Below are 24045 nucleotides of genomic sequence, written 5' to 3' on the forward strand. Positions count from 1 at the left end.
GGGCGGCTGCCGTGCCACAGAGCAGGTGAAGCCACACAGACCCAGGGACAGTGGCTGCCGGAGATGACAGGAGAGGAGGCGGGCCAGCAGCCCAGAGGTGCACCGACCTCTCTCCTGACCTCGGCTTCCTGTAAGTCAGAGGAGCACCGAGCTCGCGGCCACTACAGCAGTGTGCTGCCGGCCGCGCCACGCACAGGCGTCACCCGGGCATGCGGAGGTCACAGGAAGAGGGGAGAATAACAGAGCCGGGCGAGAGTAGCATCTCCCCGCCCGCTGAATTCGGTGTGAAATGGGTTTAATGCACAAGATGGACATAATGAGCACGAGAACAAGTGAAACACAGCTCAAAAATACAGTGAAAAATCGGGCAGGGAATTAAAGGGCTACACTGGAAAGTATCACTCAATTCGAAAGAAGGCGGGAAAGGACTGGGGGCGACACAGGTGACAGCACCTGGAAACGAAGCGGACAGGCAGAGGCGAATCCGCACGCCCGGCAAGACGCTCGCTGTGGAGGGCTGGGTGGCCCGGTCCACGGCCAAGCTTCGGGCAGGACTGAGGGCAGGAGGGGCGGACAGCTGTCCCTGGAGACACCTGCGATTCCGCACGCGAGCAGGTGGAGCCAGCAGGAGGAGAAAGGCCTGCCGTGCAAGCAGCGGTGCATGCGGCTGGGGCAGCCACTCTGACAGCGACGACAAGGACATCAGGTGGAAGGGATGCCATGACCCGGAGGCGTCTGCCACCCTGAGCAGCGGGTCCATCGGGACATGCGAACACGGCCTGTGCATGGACCACACCACGCCAAGGCGGGAAACAAGCGGTCGGGCTGAGGGAGGAGCAGACGCCCCAGCCGGCTCAAGGGCCACTCGCTGTCAGTAACGCAGAGCAGGAGACAAGGGTGGGCACGGAGCAGGGCATGGAGCAGGCCGCAGAGCCCCCGGAGCCCCAGCCACACAGTGCAGCGTGGCTCTTCCCGGCGAGGCAGACAGGTGTCTCTGGGGCTGATCTTCACTGGGCCCCGAAGCCAGCCTGAGCCCCGTTAAGAGGGCCAGGATCACACAAACCACCACAGCGAGCAGAAGGAGGTGGGCAACCAGTACGGCGAGAGCGGAGTCACCGGTGTGTGGGACGCGGGAGACAAGCACGTGAATGACCCATGGGCCAGAGAGGAAACCAGACGGGAAATTAGAAAATGCGTCCAGATGGGGGCAAGCGAGGACACACACAGGAAACACGGGCCTACAGCAGCGCATGGGAAGATGGTGCCTCCTGAACCAGGCAGAGACAGTGAGAGACAACTGGGACCTTGCCTCACACCGAGGCAGACAGAAGGGACAGCGAGGGTGAGCAGAGGGAGTCAGCGATGAAACACGAGAGCAGAAGTTTCACACCAGATGACAGAAAAACAACAGGAAAACCGGGAGAGGCAGTGCACACCTGTAATCCCAGCACTCAGGAGGCTGAGGCAGGAGGATGGCAGTGAGTTCAAGGCCAGCCTGGACTATACAGCCAGACCTTGTCTCAAAAAGAAAAAAACTGGGAAAATCAAGAAAACCAAAAGTTGGTTCTTTAAAACATCACCAAATTGACCAAGGGAGAGATGTCAGGAGTTTCCCAAGGGATGTGAGATTTCAGCGTCTGCCAGAGCAGCAGCGGGGCGCCCCTCCGCCCTCCCACCCTCCTCCCACCCTCCTCCCACCCCTCCGCCCTCCTCCTGTCCCGCTGTGCCCCGCTTACCCCATCCGATGCCGTAGTAGTAGAGGTGCTTGCTGCCCTCCGAGCCGAACACCGTGATCACCATGCTGTACAGGTGCAGCCCCTCCACCAGCATCCAGGCGAAGGCGCTCAGGAAGAAGTAGTGCAGAAGCGTGGCCAGCACCTGGCAGGGGACCTGCGCGAGAGGGACATGGGAGTCTCCCGTGCTGTCCTTTCCCCACTCCCTGCCCCTGGCCTTGTTTCTGGTGCGGAGTCGGGCTCCCCTTGCTCCCAGTCCCGGCTCTGTGGCTCCCGCTGGCCCATGGCTGCAGCATGCCCTTGGGAATGACCCTCCAGCTCCTGCAGCCCCAGGGGAGCCCCGAGTGGACCCAGCAGGGCCAGGGTGCAGGGGGCCCCTCACCGTGCCCGGCTCCATGTGGAAGCTGACAAGCAGGAGCACCTGGGCCACCAGGACGGCGCAGGACAGGTTGGCATGGATGTGGTAGCGCTGGTTCCGGATGGTGCTGACGGAGCTGTGGGAGGGGCAGAGATGAGGCCACTTCCCCCCATTGTCGTTCCAGGCTCTGTGAAACCAGCACCCCACCCCAGGGCCGCTGGCTCAGTCTGTGCAGTCTGACCCTGCCTGCGGCTGCCCCCTTTTCCTCTCTTTGTCTTCAGTGCTAGGATTAAACCCAGGATCTCCGCACAGAGCTGCACCCCCAACTTGTTTCAGTTTGAGACGGACTCTTGCTAAGCCACTAAGTTCCAGAGGCCAGCCTGGAATTTGAGATCCTCCTGCCTCAGCCTCCTCACAGGTGTGCATCACTGCACCTGGCTTCTTTCCTATTCCTCAGTTGCCTCACCTCCGTGTCCTTGCATTGGCCCTCTGGGGGCTTCTCTCCTCTGTCCTCATGGGGCGTGGTCACTGTGTGACCATGTTGTCCCCACTCCAGCCGACCCGGTTGCTGACTGGCCCCCACCCTGGGCACAGTGGGGTTCCCCCAGCAGGGAGTGCGCCCTGCTCCGGCCTGGCTGCGATCCCACCAGAACTGGAATCTGGGCTGGGGCCTGCCTGGGCCCCAACTCATGGCAACCCGTCTTCTCCACCCCCACGGCCCCCAGCCCCTTCACCCCGCTCTGGAGCGAAGGTGTCAGGGCAGCAGCCCCGGGTGTGGGGCGGGGACTCACGACAGCACGGCGAAGGTGACCAGCGTGGCGGCCAGGCAGAGCACGGACAGCGCACAGCCGACGTAACTGATGGAGGACAGCGCCACCTGGTGTCCGCGCGGGAGCTGTGGGTGCAGAGGGTGTGGGCAGGCGGCCGCAGGGTCCCAGCTTCCCTGCCCTCCTCCCGCCCCGGGCCCACTGCTGCCCCCGAGAGGCCCAGTGCAGGGCTGCAGCCGTGGCCTGCGGCTGCTCCAACTCTACCAATGGCCCAAATCCCCGCAGCCCCCGCCTGGACCTGCCCCGCCCCCGCCACATCCACCCTCTGCCTCTGGTCAGGCCCGGGCCAGGGCTGGAGAGCCAGATGTAAGCCGGCGCAAGCACCCTAGCGGGCGACCTCGCCTGGCGGGGAGGTGAAAGGAACCACCGCACCCCGCTGGGGCACCAGGGTTCTGCGCAGCTACACATGTCCCGAAGGTCCACCTGCCCTGGTCCTGGTGAGGGGCATCGGCCTGCGTGGGCCTGAGGCCACATTCTCCCTCCTCAGCCCCACAGACTGCCAGGAGGGAGTCGGTTCTCGAGGACGTCCACGCGTCCACCACAGCCCCAGCGCTGCCTAGGCCTGCGCGGCCCCAGGACCACGAGCGCAGGCCACTCACACCCTGCCCTCACCAGGCTACAAACACACAATCGCACCCACACCCAGAGTATGCCCAGAGCCCCATGAGGCTGGGCCACACCTCGCTGGCCACTGAAGGCCAGGGTGTGCTGGTTGTGCCCGCCACACACACACACACACACACACACACACACGCTGCCGGCCTGAGGCGTGCCCCACCATGCCCTTCCCTTCCTGCCCCAGCCGGATGTAGAAATGCCTGGCAAGGCCTGGCTTCGCTTTGAGTGAGACACACAGACGCTGCCGGGGCCCTGGATGCAAACTGCGCAGAGCAGCCCGCGGGGCTTCCACCTGCGTCTGGAGTGCAGGGCCTCGCGGCTGTGTCCCCGACCCCCTGTCTTCCCGCAGGCCGAGGGCCAGTGAGCGGCCCTCATGCTGGAGGCAGGGGCTGCAGCACTGTGAGCACAGGCCGCCCTTCTGGAGCCGGAGCCCACACCACAGGCGACACTCACAGCCCAGAGAACCTGCAGCCAGCGCGTGAAGACGAGAACCTCCTCGGGGATCACAAACGCAGCTGCCCGCCGGCCGCAGCCAGCCCCCAGCCCTCACCACTCTGCCAGGGGGCTGCCAGGTTCAAGGGGCTTCCTGGACCCCTTTCCAGGGTCCGCTGTCCTGGCAAGGGCTCTCGCATGTCCCAGCACCCCCGCAGGGCTCAGGGCAGGCACTGTGCCCAGGGGACAATGCTGAGCCCTACGGGTGCAGAGGGGTCTGAGCCAGGAAGGGGCGGGCTGGCGGGAGGAGTGGCCCACCAAGCACCATCCCAGGTCCCCTCCCTCAGGTGTCATCCTAAGCCTGGCCCTGTCCGCCTTGGAGAGTGCGCCCTGGGTGGGAACACGGCCTAAGGTGATGGGCTGAGACTTTCAGGGGCGACCCATGGGTCTCCCAGCGACGCCCCATACCCCAGCCTCTGGCACTCGCTCCTCCAGCCCCTGCCCCATGCACAGGCTTCCGGGAATTCCCACTCCTGCCTCCGCAGCACCCGGCCATTCCCCTGGACCCTGCTGGGACAGCCCGCTGCAAGGGTGGCCCCATAGTGGGCCCCAGCCTCGCCCCTGTGCCCCCTGCTGACCTCCCTTAGACAGGCCAGAAGCCCCAGCTCCTGTGCCCCCAGCTGCCCCAAACCTGAGTCACCCCACTGGCCGTTGGCCGAGTCAGCACCTGCTGGGTGACCTGCAGCTCCCGGGGACCGACTCATTCCCTGCCGCGAGCAGAGCTCTGGATCCCAGAGCTGGCCTTGAAAACCCTCCTCTGGCTGCTGATTTACTCATCAGCTGTCCTACTGAAATCCACACAAACACGTGAGTGCCTGGGTCGGGGTCCAGAGAACCCGGAAGCCGCAGCCCGGGCCACAGGGAGCGCCCACCCTGGCTGCCGCTTCCTCCGGTCCTGCGTGGAGACACAACTTGCCATACACAGGGCCTCATCTTAGGCCGGGGCATTCTCCAGGGAAACCTGGGGTGGCACCCTGAGCTCCTCCTCCTGGACCGAAGCCCCAAATCCCCGTGCCTAGCCCTAGCCCACACAGGTGAACCCCATCCTCGGGGACCCAGGAGGAGAGAGGGAACCTCAGAGATGGATAGGAGAGTGGGGACATGAGCTCCCGGGACAGAAGATGGGCCAAGGGTCCGAGGACCTGCTCTGGGCCTCAGGAGAAACGCGGGCTCCGTGTGGAGAAGGTACGGCAGCTGGGGCTCCTTTGTGAACTCTAGACGTGCACGGTGCTGATATCTGCTTAAGAATTCTGCCTTAATTTCTTCAATGTTTGTGAGAATGTTCATTTTTAGCAGGGGTAATTTTAGACCATTTTTCAAATCAACCTTTTCTGGCAATGAGCAGATGTGATCTGCTCCCACGACGACACCCACAGACTGTCTAAATCCGGTGTCACTGCTTTCAAGCAGTGACAGATTTGTACTGGCAGTCGGCTCGGATTCAGAGTCCAACCTCCTCCCCCAGGGCAGAGGTGGGTGCTCCCGCGTGGGTTCCTCCCTCCCCTCCCGTCCCCAGGACCCTCCCTCGGTCCTCGGCACACGCTGTGACCTGGACGTTCCCTGGCCCCCGCCAAGCCTGTCTCCATGTGCTGATGGCCCCACCTCGGGGCCACACTGTCCCCCATGCACCCTTCAATCTGGTGACAGTGGGTCCAGCAGCTTCCCAGGACTGGAGCAGAGGTTGATGGACTGGTCACCTTGTCTCGGGTCTGTACAGCGGGTGTCCAGGCCGGAGTGACCCGGGACCACTGGGAGCCAGGCCGCCAGACCCATCCCCCCCATCCCGTGTCCCCAGCCCGGGGCCGGCTCGCTCACCTCCAGCGGGACCACCTGCATCAGGATGGCGAAGTTAGTGAGGTGTGTGCAGCGGCAGGTGGAGTGGGACAGATTTCCTTCCCTGAGCGCACAGCCCTGGCTCGACCACACGCCTTTCCCGGAGCTGAGGACACAGCAGAGGAAGTCAGAGGGGCCACACGGCCCAGGGCTTGGAGCAGTACTGCAGCGGTGCCACCGCAGGCCAGCAGGAAGTGCAAGCCCCGGCCCTGGCGAGGCCTGCAGAGGCCTGGACCTCTCCTGTTGCCGTGGACAGCCTGTGGGAGGCTGTGGGCCAGGAGCAAAGGCCCTGTGTGGGGCCTTCACCGAGGCACAGGTGGCGCTGGACACACGCTACGGTAACTCACAGGTCCATCCCTGCGTGCCTGCAGATGTGATGAGAGCAGGCAGGCTCTGCGTGGAGCACACAGAGGGGCAATAAGACGGCGCTCATCAGTTTAAAAGAGGCCCTGTCCAGTAGGGGGCGCTGTGATAGATCGCAGTCAAGACGGCGACATAGGGATCTGAGACAGGACAGGGTCCATACCTCCTCGGAATGCAGGTACAGCTCACACCTAATTACCCAGCACGCCACTGTGGTCACCTGCAGAGGCTGGAGGCCAGGATGACCCGTGCAGGTCAAGTGGGGCACTGGCTTCGTCCTAGAATGTTTCCGTATTCAATCCATATGCTACTCGTATAATTTCTTAAAGTATAAACCGGACGAAAGAGACCTCAAGCAAAATGCTTCAGTGTGCACAGGTCAATCCTGGTGGTGATTTTATTGACCAAGATGATTTTCCTGTCTGTACTTCAATTTTAGGTTCTAAAAGGGGCCGGGCACCTTTCTTTGCAGAAGTTGTGGCTTTGAGTTTTCAGCAAAGACAAATCAGCTTCTGCCCAGAGCAGGGGCCCCAGGGGAAGACGTTTCTAAACCAGGAACAGTTGAAGCCCCTGGCCTGCCTTGGTGCCGTGTTCGCCTGTGACCCAAATGCCACATGGATGTAGCGGGAGGTGCCTCTGTCAGGTGGGGTGGCCCAGGGACCCCATCCTGCACCTGCCCTGTCAATGCCCTTGGGCCAAGCGTATAGGGGTGGCATTTCTGCCCCAGGGAAGCATGTGTCCCTGTGAGGGTGGGACCTCAGTAGATGGACAGGCCATTCCTGTGTGGCCAGCGGCCTCCAGGGTGGCTTTCGTGATGAATGAGTGGTGCCCCCAGGCGGGGAGGCAGGAAGTGCTTAAAGGAGGGCAAGGCCAGAGTCTCGGACCCACAGCTTAGAGGAGCCATCACCCACTGATAACTTAGAATAAGGGACACAGGCCCCTGTGCCATGCCTTGGGCTACTTTGCCCAAGACTGATGCAGACCACTACAAAGCAGCCCTGAGCAGGACTTAAATTAACCAACTGGCTTTTCATGTTTACTTGTGAATCTGTCCAAGACCTAGGCTCCTTGTCTAGAGGTGAGCAGTAGACCCATAGTAAGTGAACCTCTGTGAGTCACTAATCCCTACTAAGGCCGGTAATGGAGGATGAAGCCGGATAAGCCTCAAAGGATGAGATAAGATCACAGCCAAGGACACCTGGATCCAACTTCAACCAGATAAAGACTGTAGCACCAGCCGTCTCACTCCCAGGTGGATTAACTTAAAACCTTGGAGCAGTTCTTGAGTGATTCCACCCTTCTTGGGTATTCCCCTCCCTTCTTCTGATAACCAAATAAATACGGGCCACAATAACTAAGGGATATTAATCCAATGCAGGACCTGGAGAGAAGAGGGTACTCCAAGCCAGGAGTGCCACACCATAACCTGAGGTGCCCAGGGCATTGCCAGGCAGTTGAACCAGGTGAGCACGGCCTTGAGGGTGAGGAACAGCCCTTCTAGGGGCATCGGAAGTTGTGAAAGTGGCCTCTTCCAAGTGGCGCCATGACAGTGCGCTACATCTTCCTGTGTGGGTGCATCCCGGGCTAAAGGAGCTGGTGAACCAGGAAACAGCTCCCACCCGATCCTGCAGAAATCATTCGGCCCCGGAGCAAGATCAGAGAGGTCCAGGAACCAGCAGGGGCCTGGACCTGGGAAGGCTTCATCCAGGCAGGAAACGTTCCCCTGGGTGCATGGATAAGCATGATGTGTGTGAATCCAATAAAAGAAACATTTACTAATGGGGCAGAACACAAAACAAAATGGGGTGGAATGATGCAAGAAATGTTCGATGAAACAAAACTGTATTTCCTGTAAGCATAAATATGTGATAGAGAAATTACTGAAACAAGACACATAAAATGCCCTGCCCTGTGGCCCCTGCCGGAGGGAAGGGAGGAAGAGGGACAGGCTGTGAAGGTCGAAGGGGACATTTGCTTTTTGAAACAGCGTGTTGCTTTTGAAAAGAACAGTGCTGAGATATTTCATGTACCGTTTCAGAAGAGAAATCTAGAAAAAGACCCAGAGTCCCAGCTCCGAGAAAACATCTTCCAAAAGAAAAGAAGATACCTCCTCAGACAAATGGTCCCTGCAAAGGACAGGTGTGGAATGGAAGCTCAGGTCTGCACAAGAAGGGAAGTAACTGGCTGGAAAGGGAGTAAAGGATAGCCTGGCTTTGCTGTCTTACTTGTGATGCTCTACGCTGACTGGTTGTCTAGGCAGAAACAGCAGCACTGTCCCTGCACATCTATGGCACCTGCAGATACACGGCTATGCAGCAGCCCGTGGGAGGGCAGGGGCTGGGGAGGGATCACTGCAACTTCTCAGAACACACTTGAGACGACACAGTGCTCGCTGCAGGCAGACCGGATGAAGGGGACACACCCAGTACCCACCCAGGAAGCCACCACAAAACATGAGGCAGCGGAATAAATTAGAAGTCAGTCCTAGAGATAAAATAGCACCATAAAAGCTGCCTTAAAATCCAGATGAACCCAGGACAAGTTCGACATAAAAAAAAAAAAAAAATCACAGAAAAGAGAGCAAACTTAGGAATCACCTAGCAAAACAGCAGTCAATAATCCAACCACGTCTATATTAATAGAAATATCAATTGTCTGGACACACCCACCAAAGGCAGAAATTTCATGATTGGATAAAAAAACAAACCCAGCCTCATTCGGTCTGAATTCAAAGACAGTAGAGAAAAGCTCATAAAATTGCAAGGAGAGATAGATAAATCCACTGAGACAGCCGGCCCGTGCTCTCCGTCACTCCTGGGCCAGAAGCGAGAGTGTAACACTCAAGGTCTTGGCGGGAAGCAGCGTCACACTCACAGCTAAGCCACAGCGGGCTCCTCTGTGCTCCGCAGGGCTAGGGCACCACGCCTGACAGCGCACGGGGCAGGAATGAGGGTGCTGTTCTGGATTGCTGGGGAAGAATCGCAAGAAAAGAAGCCAGCATATGTTCGGTACAGATGCGATTTTTCTTTCCAAATATTTTCCATCCACGGTTTGTTGAACCCATCAATTCAGGAGCCAAGGAGACAAAGGCCAAGCATAATGGATAGAATAAGCCGGCAGGAAAGTAATGAGACATAGGAGACTGAACATAACTATCCATCACTCACTCTCACCGGAGTTTATAGAATTCTCCAGCAAGGACTCACTTTTTTTCAAGGGTACATGGTATATTCACCAAGACTGAACATATTCTGGGTCAAATAATGACTTTTCACAAATTTTTAAAAATCATAGTTCCAGAAAGTGTTTTCAGATAATGAAAAATTAATTAGAAATGCAGAGCAGAAAGATCACTGGAAAATCACCATTTGGAAATCAAAAAACACATCTCAAAATAACGCACAGGTGGAAAAGAAAGTCACAAGGAAAATTTAAAGACATTTTGAATTCGATAAAAGTAAAACAACATACCAACATTTGTGGGATGCAGTGAAATTAGTGCTTCTAGGAAAAGAATGAGCATTAAATGTTGACATTAGAAAATAATAAAGATCTCATATCGGTTACCTTACCCTTCACGTTAAGAAATTTTAAAAGAAGAAAAAATTAAATCTTTAAGTGGTAAATAACTCCCCTCTGGAAGTTAAGTGAAAGATGAAGACAATAAATCAGTGAAATCTGTAGCAAACACAATAGAGAAAAATCAATAACATCAAAAGTTGTTTCCTTGAAATAATGAATAAAATGGATAAATTCCCGACAAGAGTGACTAAGAAAAAAGAGAAGACACCGACTACAGACACAAGAAATGAAAGCGAGGCTTCACCACAATCCACAGACGCAAGAAGGTCGACAAAAGAAAATAGCAACTCTATGTCTGCTCATAAATTAAACGACTTTGATAAATGGACAAATTCTTGAAAAATGCATCAGCCGCTAAGACTCATTGAAAAGGTGACCTGAACAGTCCTGTGTCCATTAAAGAAACTGAGGTGTGGGTACAAATCCGGCAGCAGTGAAAAGTAAGGCCCATACATCTGTATTGGCGAAGTCGTCTAATATATCATGGAAGAAACAACGGGAATTCTGTACAAACTATTCTGAAAAGCATTCCGAAGAGCACCATTCACACAGGTATCGCGACCTCTCTACAAAATCCACAAATGAAGCAAACAGACAAACAGGAGGCCAGTCTCCTTTATGCACACAGACATAAAACACTTCAATAATTCCAAGTTAAATTCAGCAAAATACAGAAAGGACACACACCAGAACCAAGCGGAGTTTACCCGGGAATACAAGGCTGGTAAAATGCTCAGCTTTCTCCTAACCCTCCAGCCTGGAAATGACCCTTTGGTGGTCATCAGCAGGACAGACATCTGCACAATGACCACCACCCAGCACCGCCCGTGAGCTGCATACCGGTGCTCTGCCAGCCGTGCTGCACTAACCAAGAAGCCGGCTGCAAGGCCACCTGCCCCGAGCCACCACTATAGCAGCACCCCCCCCCAGCAGGGCGGCACCAGGAACAGAGGGCGGGCCAATGTCTGCAGAGCCAGGGGTGGGCAGGGGTCTCTGAGTGCAAGGGCGTTTCTGCCCACTCTGGTTACAGCCCTGTACCATTGTCCAGCTAACAGTGCCGTCCGTGAGGAAGTGTGTTTCCCTAAACACCCACTTACACTTAGGAATAATCATTAGAAAGTGGGCAGGAAGGACGCAGGTCCCGTATTCACCAGGCTGCTTCCTCTGGGGGCTGAGACTGCCCGGCACCAACGGCAGGGGTGCAGGCCCCGTTTCCGGGATCCGATCCGTTCCTCGATGCCCAGGGTGCTGCGCTATCTGTGCCTTTTCGATGGTTTGACCCATGCAGCTTGCAGCTGTCTCTCTGACATCCCTCTGGATCCGCATCCAGGAGTGGGGTGCAGACCACGGAGCATGGGAAGCGCTATTGTTAGCTTTCTGAGGAGCCTGTGCCTGATTCCACAGTGGCTGCACTAAGCATCCATGTCCCATGCTCAGCTGCCAGGGTCCCCTTCTCCCCATCCACCACCGCAGCTCGGCTGGTGTGTTCACGTGGGCAGTGGCCCGCAGCCCCCTGGTGACGCGTGACGTCACACAGCATTGGCCACCGCCCCGCCCCCTTCAGCTGAGGTCCCGAGGCCTTCAGCGCGTTTTCTAACCAGGTCACCTGGGTTTTCATTCGTTTCATGGCTTTGAGTTGTTTGAGTTCCCGGGTGTTGGTTCTGGATATCAAGATCCTGACACATTGGGCAGCGAAACGCTGCTTCCCGAGCCTGTGGAACCCCTCCTTCAGCCTCCCCTGAGAGGGACCCTGCCCTGCCCACAACCACCTCCACCTGCATCTCTGATGGGAGTGAGAGTTCAACTCAGGCTTTAACAGGCCCTGTCCTGATGAGTCCACGGACCAGCAAGCCACATCCGCAGGGTCTAGAGGGGAGGCACCCGGCACCACCCTGTCCTTCCGCCCGTGTCACGGCGTTTCCAGCTCGAAGGACTCTGTGACCGCACTGCCCCCTCCAATGTTCCCTGACTGGGCCCAGGCCGCACGTCTGAGCTGTCTGGCATGGTGCCCACCCAGTGCCCCACTGCCTGCCCCTGCCCCGCCCTGCTCCACCTGGCGCCTCCTGCACCACAGTACCTGAAGTCCAGGAAGGCGCAGTACAGGGAGACTTGGTTGCTGGCATTGGTGGCATCGATGTACTGCTTCCGAGTCTGAAAGGAAAGGAAACGGGCATGGCTCGGGGCACAGCTGGGGAGGCCGGTGCCGGGCCCTGCGCTGGGACAGCCCAGCTGTGACGGGCATGGCCCCGACTTTCCACCTGACCCGCGTGGCCAGAGAGGGCCAGGTCCTCTGCCACAGCACCCCAAACAGGCCCTCCCCAGGCCTTTGCACTGCTGGGCCCCCAAGAAAACCACTGGCTTCTCCTGTGGGGCTGTGCTCAGACGGGAGCTGCCCGGGGACCCCCGCGCCTGCTGTTCAAAGCAGCGCCCGCCGCCATGCAGCCCTTGCCCCTCAGTTCCCGCAGCTCTGGGGCACGGGGAGGCACAGGACTTGTTGCCGCTCTCCCCTGCAGAGTGCCCTCGGCAGCGTGGGTGGGTGGCTCCTGGCTGTGCACCCGGGCTTGGAGTGTGTGGCACACAGCAGCCACTTACTAACGCCCTGGGTGAAGCAGGGTAGGAAGGTAGCAGGTGAGCTGACAGACGGGGCTGCCGCATCCAGGGTTCTGGGACCCGCTGGGCTCGCCTGGGGCCAGCTCTGGGCTCTGCAGCGGCGGCTGGGCCCTCACAGGCTGCTCTGGCCTACACTTCCCGGATACCTGCACCTGGCCATGTGCAGCCCTGGGCAGCGCCGCCTCTCCTGCCCCACATGCCGCCCGCTCCTCCTGCCGGGCACATCCAAGGCACAGCTGGGCCTCAGCTGTGGGCCGCATCCTGCACTGGGCTGCAGAACACAGGCAGGGACCAGGCTGCTGGTATCTCTGCGCCAGCACCGGCGGGGGCCCCAGACGTCCGCATCGCATGCCCCACGGGCAGAGCGGATTTCTGGCCACTGTGGGACATCCAGCCAGACAGCATGACCACCATGCCACACACGGAGCACACGGCGTCGGGATCAGGGAGCCGCCCTCTCCCCAGACTTGCGGGCTCTGGAGAGACCCAGAGTCCTGAACGGCCCGCAAGGACCCTTATCCACCAGGAATGGGGAGCCCAGGCCTCAAATCTCAGCTCCAGATGTCAAGGGCAGCGGGCACTCCAAGGGGTCAGCAGGAGCCCTAAAAAGTCAAGCCTTCCTCCCTTCTGGCCAGGTGGCTCTCCCCGCCTGCCCCAGGTACCTAGCCCCACTAAAGCCACCTGGGACACTGCCGGCCCCCTCCCCTCCCCTGGGTAACAGACTCCTACTTGCCCTGTAGTCCCCTTGTCCCCTTCCGGGCACACCTGTCCCAGGTTCCTCCGGGGCTAAGCCTTCCCTCCCTTCTCTTCTGAAGCCCGTGCCTCAGTGCAAAGCGCCGACACCCACACGTCACATCATTCGCAGACTGGCCGCCTCACAAAGGCAAAGCCGCAGCCGGCAGCAGAGGGCTGGCCGGCGAGGAGAGGGGAGGCGGGGCCGCGCGGCTCAGAGCACTGGGAGAGACCAGGCCCCATGGTGGGTGCCCAGGGCCCACGTGTCTGCAGGGATCCCACTGGCTGCTGGGCGTGAGCAGGCCGAGCATTGCGGCAGGCTCCGCTCTGGAAGGGCACCCAGCCCTGGCATGGAGGGAGGGCTCCGGGTCAGGAAGGCTGCAAACCCTGCATGCCACTGCGTGGGCTACCAGGGGTGCCATGTCCCCAGCGTGACTGCCCTCCCGGCCCCCACTCCTTGGCGCCTGGCCCTGGGCGAGGTGTGAGGGCATCCAGCGAGCATCCACCCTTGGGAACCCCTCACAGCACGGCAGCCGGGAGGACAGGGCCTGTGCTGGGGCAGCACCCATGAAGACTGCTCCTGGCGGTCAGGGTCAGAAGGCGGGAGAGATGGAGGCTTGAGGGTTGGAGCAGGGGCCAGAGGAACCCAGAGGGGCACAGGGCAGCATCTCCACTTTCGCCACCCTGCCTGGTGCGAGGCTGGTGCGAGCCGTCACCATGAGGCTGGCTTTGCTTTCGATGCCCATCCAGTGCCTGGAGACAAAGGGCAGGACCCAGAGTCCCCGCTCAGAGGAGCTGTAATCGGGAACACTCACGTCCAGCCTCAGAGCCCAGTGGGGTGCTCACGGACATGGCTGTGACCCCTCTGGGAGGCCCACGCCACCCCTTCTGCCGCGCAGGCCGAACCATGTCCCCAGCAGGAAAGGCGCCCGTGCGGGGCGTGTCCCCACGCTGAGCACTGACAGGCACAGCTCCCACTCTGCTCCACAGAACGGACCCTGGGGCAAACGCTCCTCTTCGCGGTGGCCTCAGCCCGGGACCAGAACTCAGGCCTCTGGAAGGCTGAGCGCTCCCAGGGTCTTCTGCCCGTGCCCACCGGAAGGTGAGGCGCTCGGGCCAGCACGGCAGCGAGGCGGCCTCTCCTCGTCAGTACCCGCCACAGCAACGAGCAGCAGCTTGGAGAGCATCTCCACTCATTAGCCTACTCAAAATATTTTCACTTGACTGTCACATTAGGGCTTGTTTCTGGACTCGCCTTTCCGTGCTGAGTACAAAAATAATCAGTTACGATGGCGCCTTGCGCTACGCCCTCACAGTGATCCGACACGGTCACCTATCTGTGCCATGAGCAGCCACTGGGGAGGGGACACAGAGCCTGGCCAGTGGTCGGCATACAGGCCTCCCTGACCCTGGCCCAGCTGCGGGTGACCGTGGGCAGCTGTGCGCTCCCGCCCCAATAGCAGAGAACGCCCCTCGCATGGGCCACGTGAGCATTCCCTAGGACGCAAGCGTGAGGTCCTTTACTCCACGGCCTGGAGCTGTCTGCCCCCAGAGCCCACCGTGACCGCCACGCAGTCCACGAAGGCGAGCGGCACCTGACCTCGTACCTGTCCCTCGCCAAGAAGACCGCACTTTCCTACAAGGGCCATCGGCTCCCCAACCTTAGACAGCAGAGACTTGAGGTCACTCAGCCCCTGACTTCAGAGACGCAGAGGGGCCCGGTCCTCTCCAACAGCCACAGGGCGGGTGGACGACCAGGCGGGACACGCACACCTCCCCAGAAACACAGAGCACCTTGACCCAGCTCCACGCCAGGACACGTTTCCAACGGGGCAAAGAAACCGCCAAAGCAGGAACCTGCAGGGACCAGCCCTGCCTGCGGGAGGAGCCGACCCCAGAGGGGAGCCCCCAGGAGCCCCCCTGAGTTGGCAGGGAAAGCCCTGGCCACAAGCAGCAGGAGAGGCACGGCTTCAATCTGGTCTCTCAGCTGTGGCGCTGAAGCCTCACCTGGCATTTAGAGTGAGGTTTTTCTTTCCCTGTCAGCAAATCGACCGAAGTGTTTAAGTCCAAAGACCTGATTGTTCTTTTATTTGTTTGGTCGTACCTGGCCTCTGTCCAGGCAGCACTTGGGACAGCTTACACAAACGAGTGCAGCCAAGTGTCATAAATCTAAGTGGAACAGAGGCCGCGGCTGAGAGCGTAGCATGGTCAGGGTGCAGCAAGGCCTGCAGCTGAGCCCCACCCAGGCCGCTCCAGGGTGGGAAATCCTCACCACAGCGTGTCTAGGACCAGAACCCCTGGGGACCCCAAGCCTCCTCCTCGCCCTGCCTGGTGGGTTACAGCCAAATCCCCTCACTCCTAAGAGCTATCGGGGCACTGCTCTAGTGTCCCCCAACAGAGCCCTGCAGGGCCCAATGCCCGGGTGCCAGGGTGGCAGCTCTCAGGCCCAGGCCAACGGTCCCTGGGGCAGAGAGGACCTTGACATGGGCACCAGGGCCACTGTCCATCCTGGCTCAGCCTCTGTGGCCCCAGAGCCGCCCGGGTGGGGCGACAGACCAACAGCTCAGGGACGGGGCCGTGGCTGTGGGGTGCTGTTCAGCTCCCAGAATCTCCCTGCAGGGCAGGGTGAGCACAGGGCCGGAAACAGAGCTTGGGGAGGTGCAGGGTCTCTGTCGGAGGGCGACCTTTGCTCAGAAGCTGGACTGGGGTCTTGTAGATCTGAGTGAGCCCCAGGGCCCCTCAGACCGTGCCCACCAGCCCATATGCCTTCCTTCCATTTGCCAACACAGTGAGCTGTGTGTGGGTGGCACTGTGCCAGCACCCCAGCTGAAGCCACGCTCTCCCCAGAGTTCAGCCGTGCCCAAGCCCATGACCACAGCATCGGGGGCCCCAAGCCCAGTCCAGTGACACTCACTCCCTGCCCCTTGGGTCTGATGCCACCTCAGGATCTGGCCTGTCCTCCTTGTGCCCATGGGCACTGCCCACAGTGGCTCAGCCCAGCCCTGTCCCCATGCCACCATCTGGCTAAGCTCCCCTGGCTCCTCAGGCCATGCCTGTAGGAACCCAAGCCTGGCCACTCGGTCCCCTGTGCTGCCTCAGAGGCCCGCCTCACTGCCCGAGAGCTGATGTCCGCAGAGCGGCCCAGCCCAGGCACCCCTCACACGCTCAGGTGTGCACCCCAGGGCACCACTCCTCCTGTGGCGCTGGGCTCAGCCTTTTCCACCCAGGCCTCCCTGTAACACCCCTCCTGCTGCCCTCTGACATCACTTCCTGCCTCCCTACACCTCCCCAGAGGGGCGACAGGGCAGGGGATCCATCCTGCACGCTGGGTCCTCAGTGGCACATGGTCACACACCCAGGAAGGGTCCACCCAGTGACCCTGGGCAAGAAGGACATGGCGCTGGGGTTGAGCCCACTGTTGGGGGTGGGGGATGAGGTCTCTCCCTGGGTGGAGCCCCACCTGGTGTAGAGTCACAGCGTGAGGACTGGGCCATCCAGGGGGCATGGGACAGCCAGTCGGCGTGGTCACAAGAGCCAGGGCAGGGTCATTCAAGAGGATTCAGTGTGGAGACAGGCCAGAAGGTAAACAGAGGCACACAGATGATAGATGTGTAAGATGATAGTGGACAGACGGACAGAGGATGACAGGGAAATGCTGATGGACAGGTGCTTGATAGACGATAGATAGGCACATAACAGGTGATGGTGATAGGTACTAGAGGTAGATGATAGATAGGTGGATAGATAGCTAGATAGATAAATGATAGAAGTTAGATGACACATCCGTGATAGCCAGGCACAGACCCTGGACCAGGGCCGAGCTAACGCCCACCCTCAAGCCCTCTGTTCTCTGCACTATTTGTTCTATCTTCTCCTTGTTGTCATCTGTACTTTTCTCCAAATAACAGAATGCAGAGGAGAGGGGACCACTGGCCTCCAGAAGCGGGGACAGCAGGGAGGAAGGGCAGACAGGGAGTCTGCACGTGGGGGCCGGTGGGCCCCCAGGGCCTTTGCTGGCATTACAGTGGCACAGCCCGCATGGAACATCACCCGTGCCACCACGCCTGTGCATGGGGCTTGGTGTCAGTGTCTGCAGCCTCATCCGGCACAGTGAGGAGCTGACCCGGCCTCCAGGTGCTTGTGACCCTCAGACTTCCGCTGGAGGACAGCGTGGAGGACAGGAAGTGCTCTGCCACAGAGCCGGGGTGGGACCGGCTGCATCTCCCGCTGAGTCGCTCTACTCTGCCCAGGAACGGGGAGTCCTTGGGCCACTTAAGGGACAACGGGTCAGTGCTTGCTGTTATTCCAAGAAGCCAAGGTGCAGGCTGGACACCAAATGACCCTCCTCGCCCGCCTCCCAGCCTGAGCGCCTGGGGAGGCACAGAGCGGCTGAGGCCCCTGACAACGGACCTGGTGTCCTGGGCGCATCTGTGCGGAGGTCTGCGTGAGGAGGAGGGCAGATGTGCCCGCACGGCTGGCTCTGAGAGCGTCCAGGAGGAAGAGGTTCACCGGCACACGGGCCCCGCAAGGTCCGTGACAGGGGGTGGTTTAGGACTCGGCCCTCTCCGTCTGCATCTCTGAGGCTTGTGTGGTGCCTCCTCCCGTGAGCTCGGCCTCCCAGGCACCCTGCAGGTAACCGGGTTAGAGGCTCTGGTCTCGCTGGTGGGTCCACTCAGGGCATGACGGACCCACTCGTGGAGCTAGGTCTAGGCAGGAGAAGGAGGTCACGCACAGACGCATCTCTCCCCTCCCCACAACTGCTTCCATGGCAGGAGGTGGCAACTCTGCCACCCCATGGTCCCAGCCACAGCAGCTGGCCACAGCCGGCCATGGACGGCGATCTGTGAGCCCAAACGCATGTTTAGCACTGAAATATCCCCCGAGCTACACATGCTGGAGGCTGAGCCTTGGGACGGTGGTGGGTTGGGGTTTACAGCTGACTGCAGCAGGGACGTGGCACTGGCTGGTGAGAGTCACCGGGGCCGAGGCCTGGGAGGTTCCCCTCCCGCCACTCTGCTTCCTGTCCACCATGCTGTGAGCAGCTCTTGCCTTCCACCAGGCCCCTCTGCCACGCTGCCTGCCTGGGGCCCCCTGAGCCTGGACTGAAACTTCCGCACACCGTGAGCCATAACAACCTCTCCTCCTTTAAGCTGTGGGTGTGGGATGTTGTGTCCAGTGACAAAAATGGCTGCAAAAACACACCGCTCCTCCTCTGAGTTGCTTTGACGCAGTAGCAGGAACTAACACATTATCCAACAAGTGCTTTTAAAGTTCCCCTCATAAATGCTTCCACCGCCAGTCGCAAACATACTCACAACAAACGACAGGTAGAGTCTTGCCAAAGGAATCCAAGATTCAAGAAGAGTCAAATGGAAACTTTACATGTGAAAAACACAAAGCTGAAATAAAAATTTTAATGAATAGGATCAAGGCACAATAGATCAGAGGAAAGAACAGCGGAAAGAAGAAGAATCCAAAAAGGAAAACAAGCCAGGCACGGTGGCACACAGCTGTAATCCCAGCACTCGGGAGGCTGAGGCAGGAGGATTGTTACAAGTTCCAGACCAGCCTGGGCTACAAAGTGAGCTCAAGGCCAGCCTAAACTGCATAGCGAGACCCTGCCTCAAAAAGACAGGAAGAAAGAAAAAAAAAAAAAAAAAAAAAAAAAAAAAAAAAAAAAAAAAAAAAAAAAAAAAAAACAAGAAGAAAACAGAAACTACACAACCTAAACAAAATGGACAAAAAAGTAACAGAACCTCAGGGACCTAGGGGCAATAACAAATATCTAATGTCCGTGTCATCAGAGGGAATATTCCAAGAAATGATGGCTGATTTTTCTCAAATTTGGCAAAACACACAACCACAAAGATTCAAGAAGCTGAGCAAACCCCGAGCTGGGCCAGGTCGGTGCCGTCATCTGGCTTCTGAAACCGAGGAGGAAGGAGACAGACCCTGGAAGGGTGAGTGGAACAGCCCTGTCCCCGTGGGCGGAGGCCGCTTGAGTGGCAGAGTCCTCCCAGCCGCCAGGCCACAGGGGGACCAGGTCCAGGGTTGCTCTCGACCTGGGCTCTGAGTCCAGTGAGCTTGTGAGGAAGGAAAAGGGCCTGGGACGCTGTTCATCAGAGGACAGTGGAGCCAGCTGGGCCGCCAGCCACACTCGGGACGGGAAGGCAACAAGACCCGGGACCAGGCGGCATCGGTGTGAAGAGTGGGTACGTCCTGCCAACGCGCACGGCTGTGACTCCCTCAGGGACTCCAGCCTCTGATCCCCACAGGCCACATGACACCTGCCAACACTGGCTTGGTGGAGCACACCTGAAATCCCAGCACTCGGGAGACCGAGTCAGGATGATCCCTGTGAGTTCAAGTCCAGCCTGGGCTACACAGCAAGACCCTTTCTCAAAAATAAACAAAAGGACAGGAAAAGGTTCCTGCCGAGGTAGAGCAGCTGACAACTTGCAGGCCAAGCCCAGGGGCCCCACAGGCCCGGGACTCCCTACAATCCAGAAGCAGCGGGTGTCCACTGGAAAGTCGCCATGTGAGGACTGACCCTGCCAGTCTGGGGGCATGAAACACGGAACCTGGCCCCGCCAGTGCGGAACTTGGGTCTCCTGCACCTACGGAGAGTGGTCCTTGAAAATATGATCAGAACAAAGACTCCGAGCAGGACCTCTGAACCACAGAATTCCAGGACCCGGGATGTCACTGTCACTCTGCTAATCCCTCTGCTTCCTGCAGTTACAAAGGTAAGAGCATGGAGACCAGATGCACGAGAGGGAAAGCAGATGAACAGGAAAGCAGCGTGAGGATCGGCACAGGAAGAGACACGGTGGGGACGGAGGAGAGCGGAGCCCCACACCTCTCTCACCCACCGGGGCCTCAGGCCGGGCTCCTCTGGAAGCAGTGTCTGTGAGGAGGCTGCCCTGGGACCAGCCCTGGTCCTCTTGCCTGACAAGAGGGGAAAGGAATGCAGACACAAAAGCGTCCCGGGGAGCCGGAGCACGGGCAGAGCAGATGGGGTCCTGGAGCCTCCAGACTGTGAGGACCGAGTCCCTGCTGCTCAGAGCCGCAGCCTGAAGTCATCTGTCACAGCGGCCCCAGCGTGTGGTACCAGCCACTGGCCCTCAGCACTTCCAGGCCCTGTGGCCAGGCCCCTCCTGAGCCATCCCCGGACACTGTGTCTCTCAGCACACAGGAGCCCGATGGCTGCCCGGCCGAGCCCAGACCCGGGAAGCCTCCTCAAAGCACCAGTAGGGCGCTCAAGAGTCAGGTGTGGCCTGTAGACTGCCCCCACGGGGGGCCACGCGACCACCACCCCAGACACACCCAGGATGCCACCCACGCCTGTCCCTCTTGGCTCCGTCCTGTTACTCTATGCATGGCGGACGGGATTAGAATGGCCGGCTCTACCTCCCCCAACCCCGCTCTTGGCCGGGGGCAGCACGGGGAAGCGCAGGGCCTTGTGCAGTCGAGAGCACCCCACGGCCCGGGAACGCTGGCTCCTGGGCGTTCCCGTGGGACACCACATTCGTCTGCTCCATCCGGAGCTGAGCACCGCTTGCCCCAGAGCCAGGGGTCACGTGCGGTCCGGGCCGGACCCCAGGGCGGGGGGTCCCTGAGCACCCCACCGTCCGGTTTCACCCCCGCCCACACCAGGCTTCGGCTTTTGCCCCTTGAGTTCTTCCTGGACTCCTTCTCCTCTCAGGTGAGCGCTGCTGAGATACTCGTGCTGTGAATTATTTTCTAAGATGCACCTCAAGCCGCACGCTCATTCCCACACAACAAGAGGGAAGGAGCGAAGCCCAGCCCTGGGCTCAGCACGACCTGCTGGGCTCTCCCGCCCAGGGCCCCGCACCCCCACGCTGCCGGGCAAGGCTCCCGCCTGGCTGGCCTGGGCCTCAGGAGAGCTCCTTATTAGGGTGCAAGGCGCAGCTGAGCCCTGACTCCATCATCCCGGCTGCTCTTTCTCCCGATGCCAGGACTGGGGATCTGGCCCCAGAGCCAGGAAGCCCTTCCCGGGGTTATAAACAGGAGGCGGAGGCAGCGCACGTCTGAGAAGCCTGTGTGTGTGTGTCGCGTTCCAACCAGAACAAAAGAGCGCTGTCTGCGTTTGCCAGCGTCCTCAGCCAGCAAGAAAGCCCCGTCTCCTACCAGCATCTCCAACACAGAGCGTGCGACGTGAGGCTTGGAGGGGACGGTGCAGATAATCAGGGGTTCCAGCTACAGGCGCGGCCCAGGGACTGCCTCAGAACCTCCCACACAGGGCCGTCCTGCTGCTGTGGGAATCGCAGCCTGGGCTCAACAGGGTGTGACTCTGATCTCTGTCAGCCTGGCTCTGCGGCCCTGGAGAGTCAGAATCCCGTCGTTGTCTCGCACCCTCTGGCATGCCGCACCGGACTAAGGCTGGCCCGGACAGAAGGGCCAGGCCACACAGAGAAGAATCGGCGTCTGCGGCCCGGGTCTGCACTTGAGATCCTGCAGTGGCCTCTCCTTCACCATTTCCCCCGCTCCTGCTCCTCTTCCTAAGTTCATAAATACAGCATTTAACCCCGACCTGCCCTGAGCTCGCTCTCTCTCTCCTGCTCATAAGTTCATGAAGACACACAGCTGGCCCTTTGAGATTCTCTCTCCCTCCTATCAGAAGGTTAGCTTTTAAAAAGGCGAGTCCTCATCCACACACACCAAAAATATGAGGTGTGATCACAAACACACAAATAAACGTGCCCTGGACCCCCAATGTCAAACACACTCCTCCTGTCACCCTCAGCAACGTGTATTTTACTGTACTAGGTTCTGTATTTAAACATTCACTGTGTCTTTTGATCTTTTTGGGATTACTTAATTCATTAATTAAGAGAACTGATAACATATTTCCCTTCAAGGAAAAGCCAAGTCACACACTCAGGAGGCTGGCCCGAATGCTGAAATAAATTTGCCTAATTGATACAAAACTGGCAAAATTCAGCAGTATCTGCAGGGAGGAAATCAACCACGTCTCAGCCGGACAGAATTTACATTTCAGAGGAAAGAACCGTGCAAGCGCATCCCCCGAGGTACTCCGTGAACTGCCGTGTAAAGACACGGAGAGGAAGACAGAGCCCCAGGGAATCGGGTCCCAGTGCCGCAGGCTCCATGGAAAGCGCTAGCGGGCTTTCCAGCCCGGGCCGCAGTCCTTTCGGTGTTTCCCTCCACAAATGAATTTCTCTGAGAATTAAATAAACTTAAACAAAAGACACAGCCAGTTTCAAAAATTAAAATCTTTGTGCAGCAGAAGTGGAAAAGTAACGAGGGCTGTTGAGACATAGTCCAAGTCCACCTGGGTCTCAGCAGAGGGCATTTCCAGGCACACCAGAGGGGGGAAACCAAGGCAGAACCGGCAAAGTGCCTGCAGCAGGCGCTGGACGGACCTGTGCCAGCGAGGGCACCCTGACACTTGGCGAAGGTCCCCGTCAGTTCAAACACAGCAGTGATCAGAGCGTGCATCGAGGACGCTACTGTGGCCCGGGAAGGAAGCACCTGAAAGCACACAGGACTGCCCAGAGGGTGCCTGCCCTGGCAGGTGTCTAGGGCGACTGCGGCATGCTCAGAGAGGTCTCTGCTCCTCCAGAGCTGGCGGCACAGAGGAACGCGGGACAAGCACAGCAACACATCCACAGAGGTCCTGGAAACGTGAACTGATCAACGGCGACAGAACAGGGCACGGGGTGGGAGGGGAGGTTAGGGGGCGCCTGGGAAAGGGGCTGCGGACTCATCTGGGGCCTCCACTACAGGGGCGGTTTGTGTTTCCGCTGTGCACGCTGTGAATACTGCAGCTTGTTTTTGCTGTTGTGCCTCAGATGATTGCCTTGGGGTGGTGGAGAGAGGCCGGAGCAGCGGCCTGGCCTGCAGGCGACCCTGGAAGGGGCGCCCGGGACCCAGGAGGCCGAGCCAGGAAACGCACACAAACGCCTTGGGGATCGGGACTGCAAACCAAAGCGTCCCCAGGAGCTCTTACTCCAGTCAGACTGTACGGTCCTAGTGTGTGGCACCGCTGACAGCTGGCTTTCTGCAGAGCAGTGTGGCGAATCCGCAAACCTGGAATTTCCCGCCTGTAACCAGCCCCCCTCCCTACCTTAAATAGGAGCTGTCGCCTCCAGAGGATGAAGCCAAACCCCTCCCGGAGAACTGGAAACACTGCCCCCCCACTCCGCCTCGCTTTGGCTGAGTTTTCCGGGATCCATCCCTGGGGACTCGTGATATTCTAGTTTATTCACTTTAACCACCGCTGCAGAGGGCCTAAAATTCCGAAAAACAGCCCTGTTTATGGGGTTATTGCAGGGTCACAGCCAATTGCTTCTGCGAGGATCACCCGTCATTCCCAGACCTCAAAAACCATTCCGGTCGTCCCCGAGGCGCAGCGCATCTCTGCCAAAAGCTTTTACTGGGAAGATACACGTCCCCTGGTGTGGCGGAACACACCTACGAGGGCAGCATGGACAGAGGGGCCTCCGAGGAGGAGGCATTTCCATGCAAGGACTGGGGCGCTCGGGAGACCGCAGGGCATGGGTGTGGGAGACCCACACCCAGGGCAATGTGAGCGCACTGCCCCAGGTGAGGAGGGGCCACCCCGCTTCTGGGGGCCACCGCCTCGTCCTTTCCTAGGGCTGTGGGTTCGAGCCACGGAGCTGCACATGGGAGCTGCACAGCTGCAGCGGGAGCAGCAGGAAGACGCCGGGTGGTTCCGGATCTCCACACGGATGCCGTGCACCCCCAGCCAGCTGCAGCGTGGGCCGGAAGGGAGCGCGGTCCCTGGGGAGGAGAAGCGCTCGGAAGTGACGCAGGCCAGCCACCCACCGCGCTCTCTACTTCCCGACTCCAAGGAAGCTGCTGCCCCGGCCTGACCCTGTCTGTCCCCAGC

The 24045-nt window shown here is 59.2% G+C and overlaps 1 protein-coding gene across 3 annotated transcripts in view; it reads right to left on the minus strand.

The window, feature by feature from the left end:
• Positions 1–24045, minus strand: part of Adgrd1 (adhesion G protein-coupled receptor D1) — an 82007-nt gene that overhangs the window by 13705 nt on the left and 44257 nt on the right. For all 3 annotated transcript variants that reach the window (XM_005402985.2, XM_005402986.2, XM_005402987.2), the window contains 5 exons: positions 11884–11957; positions 5844–5967; positions 2883–2986; positions 2116–2227; positions 1737–1890 (listed from right to left, as the gene is read on the minus strand). In XM_005402985.2, coding sequence (XP_005403042.1) covers positions 1737–1890; positions 2116–2227; positions 2883–2986; positions 5844–5967; positions 11884–11957 — 568 coding nt within the window. The remainder of the gene's footprint in view (positions 1–1736; positions 1891–2115; positions 2228–2882; positions 2987–5843; positions 5968–11883; positions 11958–24045) is intronic.

Source organism: Chinchilla lanigera, unplaced genomic scaffold, assembly GCF_000276665.1.
Source record: "Chinchilla lanigera isolate Chin_1 unplaced genomic scaffold, ChiLan1.0 scaffold00081, whole genome shotgun sequence".
NCBI lineage: Eukaryota > Metazoa > Chordata > Mammalia > Rodentia > Chinchillidae > Chinchilla > Chinchilla lanigera.